The 15,137-nt window shown below is 50.8% G+C and overlaps 1 protein-coding gene across 1 annotated transcript in view; it reads right to left on the bottom strand.

Annotated features, from left to right (window-relative positions):
• The window catches only part of MYH11 (myosin heavy chain 11), a 127,721-nt gene that overhangs the window by 65,175 nt on the left and 47,409 nt on the right, over positions 1-15,137 (bottom strand). The window contains exon 4 of the mRNA XM_040459627.1: positions 11,436-11,463. Within this exon, the coding sequence (XP_040315561.1) occupies positions 11,436-11,463 (28 nt within the window). The remainder of the gene's footprint in view (positions 1-11,435; positions 11,464-15,137) is intronic.

Here is a 15,137-nt window from a genome sequence, read left to right as displayed (position 1 = left end):
TGTGGGAGTCTTGACTCGCCTTGGCAGGCTCTTTGGAAATGTAACCAGGGACCAAATGAACCAAACTACTCAGTCATTTACACCTTAGTATGAATTACTTCAATCAGGCTAACCTCAGAATGCTTGACAGACATCATCTGGGCTGAAGGGGCTAGCTTCTGATCAGAGCAAGAAGGAGGAGAGAAAATCTGAGCATGGGAAGTCACCTTGGCAGGTGGTCCTGAGCCTAATTCCGATCTGAGGCAAGAGTCAGGACGCAGTATACCCAGCGTCCAGATCCCCAGATGCTCTCCTTTCGCATTATAACCTCCTCATTTTCCATCTTTGTTTTCAGCCTCTCCTGCCTCTTCTCTTTTACAACAAAGATGTGGCCTGACCATGATTGTGGCCTTGGCCTTCCACCTTACAAGGGAGGGGAAGAGGGGCATACACTCCAGGAATCAGCTCCTGCCCCTGTGGACTGCTTGGCTCAAGAGTTTCCAAGTTTTATTGATAAAAATAAATTGTCTTGGGAGGTTGTGCCAAAGAAAACACCCCGAGCTCCAGGCTCATGGGTGTCTGAAGATTGATGTGCTCTGGGCTGCTCTCAAAACATTAGTATCTTTGCTTTTTTGACCCCTGATCCCTGGGGGTGAAGATGCCTTGCTGATCCTAGCATCCTAAACCACTGTCCTGTTGCATAGGGCCCTTGCTGCCTGGTCCCCTCCTCGCGACCATGCAAGGCCTCCTGGCCTTGTAATTACCCCACTGCCCAGTCCTGCCCCAGCGGCAATGATCGCTTATGTTGCTGCCGTCTTCAAATTCTTAATGCTTTTTGAATAAAAGGCTCTGCATTTTCATTTTGCATGATTTTACACATCATGTTGCTGGTCCTGGATCCCAGGGCTGAACCCCATTTACAAGCCCATTTCAGCCTGCGGTCTGCCCTTGGCATCAAAGCCACATTAACTCTGGGTTTCAAGCTGTTCAGTCCCCAGTCCTCAGGTGACTCCTGCTCCTGTCCTCCAGCTGTCCAACTCCTACATACCCTGCAAAGCCCAGGTAAGCATTGCCTCTCTTCTGAATACTGCCTCTAGGCAGAAGCAATACTACCTTCCCCCACAGCATCAATCAGCAGAATAGCACAATGGGCTCCAAGGTGAGACTGAGTTCAAATCTCTGCTCCGCCAGTTACCGGTATGACCTTGGGCGGGTCATTTAACTACTCCCATGCCTTGGTTTCCTTATCTATAAGACAGGCATAATTAAAGCACTTACATGATTGTTATAAGGATTAAATGAGCGTATATATATAAAATGTTCAGAACAAAGCCAGATACACAAAAATGTGAGCTATTACTCCTTACGATTAATTTCTTCCCTAACGCTTGTATCAATACTTATATATTAATGCCTCTACAATGCTTATATTCTGTTTATATCAATAACGTCAACACGTATTCTATTACTAAAATATAAATCACGTCCTATTTTCCCACTGGATAAGCCAGGAGGTGGCAAACCATTCCTGTGAAGAGCCAGACAGTCAATACTTTAGGCTTCGTGGGTCATGCATTCTCAGTCCCAACTACTCAGCTCTGCCGAGGTAGCAGGAAAGCAAGTAAGCACGGCTGTGTGCCAATAAAACTTTATTTACAAAAATAGAGGAGGGCCTCATTTGGCCCACTGGTCAGAGTTTGCTGACCCCTCGTGTATCTCCTCGTGCTCTCCTGTCCATTTTAAAGTTTAAAATCCTCCCCAGGGCCTAGAAGACCCCCTTACCGCCCTCTGATCTCCCCCTCCCCTACTCCCTTCTCTCTTAATCCAGCCCCTCGACACACACGGGTTACTCCTTGAACACACAGCTCTCTCTGAACCCAGGGCCGCTCCACGCCTCACCCATGCTCCCAGGTTTACTCGCACTGTATGAACTGCTTCCTAGACCAGACAGGACTCGGGTCTAAAAATTAGATTTGCTCCCTTTCCAGCTTCTTGACTGCATAATCATCTGTAGCAAATTGTTAGTCCCAACTGGGCTTACCTTGACCCCTGCTACTTTGTCAAAGCCCATACCCTGCTATCAACATGTTGGTCCAGAGTGTTAAAATCACTCTGGCTGATTTTAACAATGGCCAAAATGAAATTTAATAAGCAGAGCTAAGCTGATGACAGTTCCGGGGCGACTGGATATATTTGCAAATAACAGCGGAATGGTTGGGATTGCCTTTGCAACAACGGCCAATGCCTGTTTTTTTTTTTCCCCCTCAAGTTAGTTAACATACAGTGTAGTTAACTAACTACACTGTCTTGGCTTCAGGAACAGAACCCAGTGATTCATCTCTTACACATGACACCCTGGGCTCATCCCGACAAGTGTCCCCCCTAATGCGCATCACCCATTGAACCCACCCCCTACCCCCAGCAACCTCAGTTTGTTCTCTGTATCTGAGAGTCTCTTAGCGTTCGCCTCCCTCTCTGTTTTTCCATCTTATTTTTCCTTCGCTTCTCCTATGCTCATCTATTAAGTTTCTCAAATCCCACACAGGAGTGAAATTATATGGTATCTTTCTCTAAGTTATTTTGCTTGGCATAATACATTCTAGTTCTAACCATGTTGTTGCCAATGGCAAGATTTCATTCTTTTTCATCACCTAGTATTCCATTCTGCTGTGTATACACACACACACACACACACACACACACACACTCACACACCACATCTTTACCCATCATCAGGTGATGGACATTTGGGCTCTTTCCATAACCCAGCTACTGGTGTGGCCAATGCCTGCTTACTGGGCACTGGCTAGGGGACAAGGAGACTGTCCCCACCCTCACTGAGCTCCCATTCCAGGAGAGGGAGACAGACCCTAGCCAAGGAAATAAGCAATTAGGGTCATTTGAGGGTCCGTTATTGCCGCCAGGGTGGCATGATGGGGGGCTGAGATGGAGGGGGGGGCCATGGGTGGGTCACCAGAATGGGGGCGGAGCCCTACAAAATGCAAAGGAGCCCTGCAGGAAGGACCAAGGGCAAAGATCCACCGCAGGGAAATATTCTGCACACACAGGGAGCAGGGAGGAGCTGGTGTGGCTGGAGCGTCAGGAGGGAGGCGGGCGGTGGTAAGTGATGAGGGAAGAAAGGGGCCAGATCACGGACAGTCTTCTCGGCTGCGGTGAAGAGTTTTGCTTTCATTCCAATGAGTACAGGAAACCATTTCAGGAGAGGAATGGGGCTTGAGGACCCGTGACGGAAACATCAAAAGTGCAGGCAGCTGATTCTTGGGGGGGGGGGGGGGGGCGGCGACGAGGGGGGCTCACCAGGAGGCAGTGGCATTGCTTTCTCTCTTACACAAATTAATTCATTGAATCCCACAAACAACCACCCAGCGGAGCACCTATTGCCCCGTTTTACAGATGGGGAGACTGAGGCTCGGAGAAGTTAAGCAACTTGGCTCTGGGAGCATACAAGCTGGTTGGTGACAGGGCTGACCTCAAAACCCAAGAGGTTGGACTCTGAAATCCACACCCTGCTGTGCCAAATGACTTCTCACAACGAGTAGCTATGGAAGGAAGGAAGGAAGGAAGGAAGGAAGGAAGGAAGGAAGGCAGGCAGGCAGCCAGCCAGCCAGCCAGGCATGAATGAGACATGGTCACACTGGGGAGCACGGGGGGGGGCCCCGGCTGCAGGAAGTTTAGTTAGGGGGCAACCGCGGTGGTCCAGGCAAGAGGTGAAAGGAGCCTGAACGAGAGATGGGCAGAATCAGAGGAGTGGATGGAGGTAAGAAATACTTCAGAACCATGCTAATGCAGAAAACACTAGCTATAGGCTATTTAAATTAGTTAAAGTCAGTTAAAAAAAAATCCAGCCCCTCAGTCACACGAGCCACGTTTCAAGTTCTCAGCAGCCATCAGCACACAAAGCCTTATTGGCCGGCACTGTTTTATTTATGTATTTTTTAAAATGTTAATGTTTGGGGCGCCTGGGTGGCACAGTCGGTTAAGCGTCCGACTTCAGCCAGGTCGCGATCTCGCGGTCCGTGAGTTCGAGCCCCGCGTCGGGCTCTGGGCTGATGGCTCGGAGCCTGGAGCCTGTTTCCGATTCTGTGTCTCCCTCTCTCTCTGCCCCTCCCCCGTTCATGCTCTGTCTCTCTCTGTCCCAAAAAAATAAATAAACGTTGAAAAAAAAAATTTAAAATGTTAATATTTATTTTTGAGAGAGAGAAAGACAGAGCATGAGTGGGGGAGGGGCAGAGAGAGAGAGGGAGACACAGAATCTGAAACAGGCTCCAGGCTCTGAGCCGTCAGCACAGAGCCCGACGCGGGGCTCGAACCCACAAACCACGAGACCGTGACCTGAGCCGAAGTCGGTCGCTCAACCGATGTTGTGGGGTGGTTCCCTTTTCATCCTCACGGCCTCTCCATAAACCTGGCTCAGAGAGGTTAAGTGACCTGTGCAGGGTCACACAGGTCGGAAGCCATCTGTAAGTAAGCCATACTCTTCCCTCCTCCTCTCTGGTACAACGTTAAATCTGTTCACTCAGCAGATGTGGACAAGAAATGCCATGTTCCTACAGATGCCGACGAGCAATGCTGTTTCTTCCTGGGAACCTTGGGAGGTGCGAGGCTCACACACACGCCTGGGGCACAGGTGCTCCAAAGGCTCTCCCCAGCTGCTCACTCTATGACCTTGTTTTATGTGCCTTTCTGTTTAAAGACCCTTTACCATATATATTGTTGATTCGCTAACATCGAACTCATGGCCAACAGCCCTGTAACTCATGTCTGAATGAAGGTCATCCAACCCATGAATTTTCTCCGTAGGACACATCCACCCGTCTTGTGCTTAGGAAGCCAACACTTCAGGGCGCCTGGGTGGCTCAGCTCCTTAGGCATCCGACTTCGGCTCAGGTCATGATCTCACCACTCGTGATTTTGAGCCCCGCGTTGGGCTCTCCACTTTCGGGGCAGAGCCTGCTTCGGATCCTCTGGCTCCCTCTCTCTCTGTCTCTGTCTCTCTCTCTCAACGATAAATAAACATTTTTTATTTTTATTTTTATTTTTTTTTCAACGTTTATTTATTTTTTTGGGTACAGAGAGAGACAGAGCATGAATGGGGGAGGGGCAGAGAGAGAGGGAGACACAGAATCGGAAACAGGCTCCAGGCTCTGAGCCGTCACCCCAGAGCCTGACGTGGGGCTCGAACTCACAGACCGCGAGAGCGTGACCTGGCTGAAGTCGGACGCTTAACCGACTGCGCCACCCAGGCGCCCCAAATAAAACATTTTTTAAAAAGGGAAGATAGCACTTCAGCTGGAGGCTTGGGGGGCATTATCAACAGCGAAGTCACCAACCAAAAGCCATAACAATGCAAAAACTGTGGTGCGAAATCTAGCATGTAAGGGACACTTGTTCACAGCCAGAGAGCTGAAACAAGGCGGCAGGGTTCCCTCAGCTGGCAGGCCACTCAGACTTTTCCTGGCTCTGCACGTGTCCTCGAACGCCCACACAAGCACCATGAGCATCGGTTGGAGGTTACAAATACATGTCAGCAAGTAGCAATGAATTTGCAAATATGGCAGCAGTAAGTAATAAGGACTGATCGCACGTGTATCCTTATATACACGCTTACATTTAGTTCTTAAGTCTGGAAACAATCAAAGCTACAATCCACGGGGGGGGGTGGGTAAATAAAATACGGCATGTCTGGGCAGTCACTAGGAGGAGGGACGCTGGTTTATGTCTGATGAGATACAACATACTTCGAGGGCACTGCTGAGTAGAAAACACAAGGGCAGATCAGCACGCACAGAAGGCAGGTGGATCCTCCTGGGGAGGGGTAATTTACCACAGTCCCCACCACTCCCTATTGTGCTCCTGGCCTAACCCACCCCTTCCTGTCACCTGCCAGGCTCCCCTGAGCATCTGCCTCTGCCAATCCTGGTCTGGGGATACAAAGAATGTTTGTAAGCAGCTATCTGTAGAACCCCTGGCCACGCCTAACCACGCATTAAGATAACATGGACACACTGATCATGAATATGAATCGCTACCATTCATTGTCACTCTGGACATTTCTTCCCCTTGCTTTCGCTTTCGTGGCTGAGCAGGAAGTGGCACTTGCGTTCGCAAGTAACTTACAAGTAACAATTCTGTTCACTGCGCACAAAATGGCATCACCGGGCCCTGCTCTCAGTGCTTTCCATGAATTAACCCACTGATTCCTCACGACTGCCCTGTGAGGTGGGTATCGTTGTCCATTTTGCAGGTGAGGAGACTGAGGCTCAGACAGGGTAAGTGGCTCTCATGGCAGAGCTGAGTCCAGGACTCCCTTCTTCCCTGTCTAGCTCACGGGCTGCCCTAAAGTGAAAATCTAGCCTGTCCTAGAGCCAAAATGGCTTCATGCTGACCTGCTCAGGGCATCAAACTGTCGTGACAGTGTCACTTAGGAGCGTAAAGGACGCCAGTACCTCCCCCCACAAAATGCTTTACTTCGTCAGCCAGGACAGTCGGCTAACAGTCTGAGGACCCCCATCCTGGGCTGGGCTTGCTCCCAGTCGAGGCTCCCCAGGAGCTGAGACCAGGGGCCTCTCTTCAAGCCTTGCAGGCACAGGTAGCCCCAGAAGTCTTTCTGCCACAAAGCCTGCACCCAGGGGTCAGCAATCTGGGGGATGAACCAGACATTCCCACTGCAAAGTGTGCATCAGAATCTCCAGGACCCCCTAGTCCTCCCCCAGCTCATGCCTCCCTCCCCTTCCGGGCTCCCAAATGGGCCCCAGAGGGGTGGCATTTTAGCTCCTTTCCTCTGCTGGCAGGGACCCTGCTCCCAGGGCCACGCCACCCCCTCTCCACCCCAAGGCAGACGGGTGCACGCAGCTCCGATCCAGCCATACCCTCGGCGTCCCCTGTGAGCATGCCTGTGACAGTGTTTGCCTCCCTCCCAGCTCACTGGCTGGCCTACCCGCTTCTCAAGCGCCCCACACTAGATAAAAACGCGGGAGTGCCCAGCCCTGCCCCAGGCACCGAGTCAGAAGACGTGGTATATATACGCAATGGAATATTACTCAGCCATCAAAAAGAATGAAGGACGCCCGGGTGGCTGAGTCAGTTAAGTGTCTGACTCTTGGTTTCGGCTCAAGTCGTGATCTCACCATCCGTGAGTTCGAGCCCCACATCGGGCTCTGCGCTGACAGCGTGGAGCCCGTTTGGGATTCTCTCTCTCCTTCTTTCTCTACCCCTCCCTGGCTTGTGCTCTCTCTCTCTCTCTCTCTCAAAATAAATAAATAAACTTAAAAAAAAAAAGAATGAAGTCTTGCCATTTGCAATGACATGGATGGAGCTACAAGGCAATATGCTAAGTGAAATAAGTCAACCAGAGAAAGACAAATATCATGGGATTTTACTCACAAGTGGAATTTAAGAAACCAAACAGATGGACATATGGGAAGGGGGGCGGTGGAGAAGAAAGGGAAACAGACCACAAGAGACTCTTAACGATAGAGAACACACAGGGGAGGGGAGCAGGGGGGGTGGGTGGGCTAGATGGGGGATGGGCATTGAGGAGGGCACTTGTTGGGATGAGCACTGGGGGATGAATGCAAGTGATGAATCACTGAATTCTACTTCTGAAACCAACACTGCCCTGTGTATTAACTAACTAAAATTCTAATTAAAAAAATAATCAAGGGGCGCCAGGGTGGCTCCGTCAGTTAAGCATTTGACTCGAATCAAGCCATGATCTCATGGTTCGTGGGTTCAAATTGACCGCACAGAGCCCGCTTGGGACGCTTCCTCTACCTCTCTCTCTTCCCCTCCCCCTCCAAATAGAGTAAATAAACTTTAAAATAAATAAACAAACCGTGACTCTGCCCCCCCCCCAAAAAAAAAGTCTCCGGGTGAAGCCAGGGGATCAGTTTCTTGGTCTCTTGAACCAGTCACTAAGGAAGTGATGTACAGCCACATCTGGGGACAGAAGTCTGGCAGGACCCACACCCAGGGGTACCCGAGATGGCTTTACGCAGGACATGGTCCAAAAGCAACCTGACCAGGGAAGGGGCGATTGGCTCAGATATCACTACCAAACCCAGAAGCTGAACCTGCGCCGGGTGATGAAGGTCATGTTAGGTCACCTGGATGTCACGTGGATGTGAGGTACCCCCTGGCACGGTGGGGTGGAGGAGGCACCTCACTCCCGTGTCATTCTCCCCCAAAACCATGACCTCCGTCTCATGGCCAAGAACATCAGACAAATCCAGACGGAGGGACGTTCTACTAAATCCTCCATCAGTACTCAAAATCAGCAGGGTCGTGAAAAACCAGGAACGCCCGAGAAACTGTCCCAGCCAGGAGATGCTCAGGCAGACATGATGATTCAATGTAACTCTGGATGGGATCCCGGATCAAGACAATACTGGAAAAACTAGCGAAAACTAAGGTCTACAGTTTAATTAATAGTAACAGCCCAACGGGGCGCCTGGGTGGCTCGGTCGGTTAAGCATCCTACTCTTGGTTGTGACTCAAGTCACTATCTCATGGTTCGGGAGTTCAAGCCCCGCATGGGGCTCTGCAGTGACACCACAGAGCCTGCCTGGTATTCTCTTTCTCTGCCCCTCCCCTGCTCTCTCTCTCTCTCAAAAATAAATAAATAAACATTAAAAAAAAAATAGAGCAGGGTGCACCTGGGTGGCTCAGTTGGTTAAGTGTCCGACTTCAGCTCAGGTTATGATCTCAAAGTTTGTGGGTTCGAGCCCCGCATTGGGCTCTGTGCTGACAGCTCGGAGCCTGGAACCTGCTTCAGATTCTGTGTCTCCCTCTCTCTGCCCCTCCCCTATTCATTCTCTCTGTCTCTCAAAAACAAATAAAAACATTAAAAAGAGAGCAGAAGGGATAAGGGGAGACGGGGTAAAGCAGGAAGCCTACATGGGAGGGAACGCCGGCCATAGGTAAAGAACCCAGTGGAAAACCTTTGGAAACCCTGTAGTTTTATAAGAGGAAATGTTGTCCCTGGGGGAGAGTGGCAGAAGGCTGCTGTCAGCCTGAGCCACCTCCCCTGGAGGAGAGAATGACCCAACACTGGCATCTCCCACCACTGAGTCTGAGCAACCCAGTGGGAAGTACAGGGATGGGGGTTCCCAGGTGGCTCATGCAAGCCCTCCCCGCCCAGACCCTAACAGCACCAGCGTATGTCCCCAAGTGGCACCTCTGGGCCCCTTGAATGGTCAGAAAGATCTGAGCTGCCTCTTGTCCACACCCTCACCCCAGCCTGTAAGGCCCTGCTCTCTGACCACATCCTCCTGCCCATCCCCTTCTGACCAGCCCTTTCGACTTTCTCTGTCCCCGAAAAGGCAAATGGTCCCACACCCCATAAACTTTGCCCTTGCTGTTCCCCACATGAAACTCTTCTCCCAAATTCTCCCAGGGTTTACTCATCACAAAGATTTGAGCTCACGCTTTGTAAGTGGTTGAGCCAGCATGGGCAGGCTGCAGATCTTTTCCCCTAAGCCAATGCACTAAATATAAAAGCCACCAGCCCTGGGAATGGCTCTTCCTAGAAAGAGGGCTTCTTCTGGGGGACATGCTCAGGCCAAACTGATCTCTCAGTTTCTTAATTAGAACATGATGCATCTGACCCCAGGGCCTTTGCACGTGCTGCAACCGCTCCCCTCTCTTCTTCTTTGCCATTTCTGCCCAGCAGAAGAGGGGCACCTGGGTGGCTTGGTCAGTTAAGCATCCGACTCTTGATTGTGACTCAAGTCAGGATCTCATGGCTCGGGAGTTCAAGTCCCACATCGGGCTCTGCGTTGATGGAACAGAGCCTGCCACAGCGCTACTTTGGAGAGGCCTTTCCTATTTTCCCCGGTTAGAACAACTCTGATTTACACATTCTCCTAGTTCCTAATATATTTCATTCTTTGTAACTTTCACAGTTTGTCATTATACATTTACTTCAGTGATTTAAAAAGTGTGTATGTATTTTTTTTTCTAGTTTCTGAAAGGTCATCCCTTCACAGGGTGAAACAATAAATTCAAAGAGCATAAAAGACAAGTATGTGACTATTGTCCTCCTGCTGTTTCCCTCTTGAGAAAAGGGATCCTTGAGAAGAGGGATCCTGTTTATTTTGGGCTTATTCCCATCTGCCTAATGGTCACCAGGAGGACTGGCCCACTCAGTCTGTTGGGTAACAAATGATGGAGGGAGTGATACAGGGGTTCAAGTGGGAGCGACGGGTATGGGCCTCTGGTTGCTGCTGTAACAAATTACTAGAAACTCGGCATCTGTGACCACACAACTGTGGCAGTCAGACGGCTGACACGGATCTCAGTGAGCTAAAACCAAGGTGTTGGCAAGGTTGTATTTTCTTCAATATTTATTTTTGAGAGAGAGAGAGAGAGAGAGAGAGATCGAGAGTTTGAGAGAGAGAAAAAGAGAGAGAGCGCACTAGTAGGGGGAGGGGAGGGGGGGCAGAGGATCTGAAGCAGGCTCTGTGCTCACAGCAGGGCCCGATGTGGGGCTTGAATCCATGAACCATGAGACATGACCTGAGCCAGAGTTGGATGCTTAACCAATTGAACCACCCAGGCATCCCAGCTTGTATTTCTTCCTGGGAGCTGTAGGCAGGAGTCCAGCTCCTTGTCTTTTCCAGCTTCTAGAAGCTGTTCTCATCCCTGGTGTCCTCTCTCTTCAAAGCCAGCAACCTTAGGTCAAGTTCTCACATTGCATCTCTGGCCCTCTGCCCTGATGTCTCCCCTCTCTTCTACTTTTAAGAACCTTGTGATTATATTGGGCCATCTGGATAACCTTGAAAATCTCCCTACTGTAAGGTCAGCTGATTAGCAACCTTAATATCATCTGCAACCTTCACTCCCCCAGGCCACGTGACCTGCCACGGCCACGGGTTCCAGAAATGAGGAGGTGGAGATCGCTGGGCACCCATCGCTCTGCCCATGACAAGAGGGGTTTTCCTGAATGTCAAAGATTCTCTGAATGGTTCTAAATTGAGTAGTAGCTTCTGACGACGTCTTTGGGCCTTCACCAAAGACACAGTGACCCCAACCACTAAATATGGCACAAATGTGGTTGCTGATTGTGAGAGTTTAGGGCAGTAGTTTAACATAGGCCCAGATTTCCTCCCTCACAGAGATGCCCTCTCCCTTCACAGGGCTGTTAGGCAATTAGATGCAAATCCGTCTGTGAAATATTTGCTTCAGGGCCTGGCACGCAGTAAGCGAGCACAAAATGCTCGTTTTAGAAAGGCGGATGGTGCAGAACAAGATGGAACCAGGCATCACTGATGGGTTGGCTGTGCCGGCCTCAGCATGAGGCCATCCACCGAGCAAACGCTGAGTTTGCTCTGGGCCAGCTCCCTCGAACGCATCAAAGAGCCCTGCCCTCAAGGACCTTTTTCTTCAGTAGGTTGGACCTCAACTGTAGAAAAACAGGAAAGACGAGTTCCACTTACGTGCACAGAATGGACTGGTCCTCTCGATCTGAGAACAGAAAGGAAAAAGGCCGTGAATTAGAATCAGCTCCTAGCTAATGGCCCTCCTCAGCGCCCCCCCACCCCGCCCCCGTCCTAAACTCCTGCTCACTGGCCCCACCAAAGGTGGCAAGGGGCCAACTGGGCTCGCAGCAAAGCCCTTTTAGATACTCTTCCCTACCCCTGAGAGTCCTGGAGGCGGCCCCAGAAGGCTGCTGGAGTCTGACTAGTTCAGAAGGCAGTGGGCATCCCAGCCCCACCAGCTGTGGGGGATGTCCAGGAGCTCACTCTGCCAGAAAGAACAGGCTGGGGTCCCACTCGGCCACTTTCCAAGTCTGTGGCATTGGGTGAATGGTCTTAACCCCTCCGTGCCTCAGTTCCTGCACCTGGAATGTAGGGAAGTGGACAGTTTGGGTTTGAAAACCTAGCATTTTCCTTTTCTGGGAAGACCATCCTGTGTGCCTCTAGGAGACGTGCCCCCGGCCCCACCCCTGGCATCATATACCCCATGTTGGTGGGGCTGCCCCACTTGGTCCCCCAGCCAAGTGGATGGGGACGCACAGCAGGTGGACAGAGCCCCGAGGGGCCTTACTTCCTGCCCCCAGATCCCAAGGAGCCCATCCCCGCCATTTCTGAGGCCGGATCCCCAGTCTTCCCACCCCATCTGTGAGCCCCCTGATAATCCTGCATTCATTCCTTTCCTAGATAAGGTGCCAAGCCGGTCTCTGTTGCTGACCACCAGAGAACCCAGGCAGGGGACACAGGGCATCGTGAGATTAAACACGATCAAGCAAACGTTACACATCACCTTCTACTCTTAAAGGGGCCTCAGAGGATGGAGCCAGGCTCCGGAACCCACTTCCTCTCCTACGAGGGATACTGGGAGAGTTACGGACACCTTCAATCCTTGGCGAATTAACCGTAACTGAGAAATCAGAGCATCCTGTCTGCTGACGGGCAACACCAGAGTGGAAGGCATTTCTGAAATCCACTCTATGGATCCCCCTCTCCATCTGCACCTCGCCAAAGATCTCCCTAGATCTTGTCCCATCCCCCTCCAAGCCCCTCTCACAGCGATCTTCCTGATGCACCGAGCTGCCGATCACTCTGCGACTTCCACTTTAGAAGTTTGTCAAAGAGTCCAACATAAATTTACCATGTGATCGGCTCTCCAGTTGTTGGCATATACCCAAGAGAACTAAAAGCCTGTATCTCTGCAAGACGGACCCCTGAACATTCACAGCAGCATTATCGTAAGAGCTAAAAAGTGGAAGGGACCCAAATGCTCATCACCTGGTGAATGGATAAACAACAGGTGGTCTATTCATACAAGGGAATATCATTCAGCCATAAAGACAGTGACGTACTTGTCACACAAGCTACAACACGGATGACCCTTGAAAATACTGTGCTAAGTCAGACACAAGAGGCCACATATTGTAGGACTACGTCTACACAAAATGTCCAGAGTAGGCAAATCCATAAAGTCAAAAAGCAGATCAGCAGTTGCCCGGGGCTGGGGGTGGGGTGACTGCAAATCGGCATTTGGGGTTCTGAAACCGGATTAGGGTGATGCTTACATAATACCATCGGTTTACTAAAAACCTCTGAAAAGTTTACTCTTAAAATGGGTGAATTTTTGGTACGCAAATATTATCTCAATAAAGCCGTCTTTAAAACGCCAGTGCCCTGGGGCACCTGGGTGGCTCAATTGGTTAAGCGTCTGACTTCGGCTCAGGTCATGATCTCACACTCTGTGGGTTCGAGTCCCGCATCGGGCTCTGTGCTGACCGCTCAGAGCCTGGAGCCTGCTTTGGATTCTGTGTCTCCCTCTCTCTCTGCCCCTCCCCCTCTTGTGCTCTCTCTCTTTCTCTGTCTCTCAAAAATAAATAAACATTAGGGGCGCCTGGGTGGCTCAGTCGGTTAAGCCTCTGACTTCAGCTCAGGTCATGATCTCATGGTCCGTGAGTTCGAGCCCCACGTCAGGCTCTGTGCTGACCGCTCAGAGCCTGGACCCTGCTTTGGATTCTGTGCCTCCCTCTCTCTCTGCCCCCCTACTGCTCATGCACTGTCTCTTTCTCAAAAACAAATATTAAAAAAAAAAAAATAAGCCAGTGCCCTTAGAGAAGACCCGTACTCCAGAGCAGGGCACCCAGCCTGGCCCACCTCCCACCCTCGGCGCCCATGCGTCCTTTACTTCAATGTGCAGTGACCCCATGAAGCGTATTCTTGCTTTTGTTCAGATCGCTCCTGCTGCACAGGCCTTCCCTTCTTTGTTTCCTGACCACCTCCTGATCCCTCAGCCTCAAAGATGACACCTCTTCCAAGAAGCCTTCCCCATGGAGAGGGAGCCAGGGGATGGCTTGGCTGTAAATCTCCTTCAACAATGTCAACCTTGCACAGATAGGTAACCTTGCTAGAGACACTAAGCCCCAAGAAAAGCCTCCGGCCCCCTCCAAGCTCCTCCCAGGCAGACCTTCAGGAGCTGTCACTGGTTCCTGCCCTTCCCTAAGACAGATATGACATTTCATGCCCCTGGTCCCATGGTAGTTGTGCTCCCCAGGCACTCGGTCCCAGGTGGGCTTTTTTCCATTGCTTGTGTCTGTGCCCCCACAGGACCATGAGATCCTCAGGCAGAAGCACCCAGTTCTGGAACTCTCTTCCTTCAGTTTCTAGACCTCTCAGCTCCCCAGCCCTGAGCTCCAGATACAGAAAGTTTAGCTTGTTAAAGCTACCCCCCAACCTAGAGGAAGGGCACTTCTTGATGGGGAAGCTCAATCTAGGTGCGAAAAATTGACTTGTTTGTTCATTCATTCAACAAATACTTTCAGGGTATCTACCATGTATCAGACATGATGGTGAGCCCTAAAAATATCCCACAGTAGCAGGTAATACATAGCACTTCCTCTGTGCCAGGCCTCGTTTGAAGCACTGACCTATTTTAACACATTCAGCCCTCGCACACCCTAGAGATAGGTTATCTTATTCCCATTACACAGATGAAGAAACTGAGGCACACAGAAATCTTAAAAGTTGCCCACAGTTACACAGCAGTGGATGAGGCAGGATCTGAACCCAGCACCTACTATTTATTGGGACAGACACAGGCAGGCACTTCCTATGTGTGACCTTTGATCCCGACCCTTTCCAGGTTGAGGTAACAGAGGTTGGGTGGCCCAAAGTGACACGGCCACTTCGGTGACCGACTAGGGTTTTGAAGCACTGTGGGTCAGAGTGTGGGCTCTTTCGGCTTCCTGCAGTACAGGAGATAGAGCGTGGGTCCTGAGGGGCTCAGGCTGCAGGGGATCCGGGAAGGTGCTGGAGGACAAGGCAGCTTGGGGAGACCAGCACGGACCCAGCCACGTGAAGGAGTGAGGGCTATTCCCAGGCCAGGAAAAAGCTATGCTCAAGTCTAGGTGGGAGAAGGAACCCAGGCATGAAAGGGTCTCTGCATTGGAAGGGTCCACTTCCCAAGAATTGGATCCTAAATCTGTAAACCTGTCCTACCACCACTGTCGTGGTCGGTCTAAGAACTATCTCATGCGGCCCACATTGTCTATCTCCCTATACTGGAAACAAGTTTTACTGTGGAAGTGGGGGCTTGTATGTTTTGTTTAACATTGTATCTCCAGTACCTGGATGGATGGATGGATGCATGCATGCATGCATGGATGCATGGATGGA

Source organism: Herpailurus yagouaroundi, unplaced genomic scaffold (genome assembly GCF_014898765.1).
Source record: "Herpailurus yagouaroundi ecotype Mexico unplaced genomic scaffold, PumYag 222, whole genome shotgun sequence".
Classification (NCBI taxonomy): domain Eukaryota; kingdom Metazoa; phylum Chordata; class Mammalia; order Carnivora; family Felidae; genus Herpailurus; species Herpailurus yagouaroundi.
The sequence above is the reverse complement of the archived record's forward strand: the minus strand, read 5'-3'. Positions and strand labels throughout refer to the sequence as shown.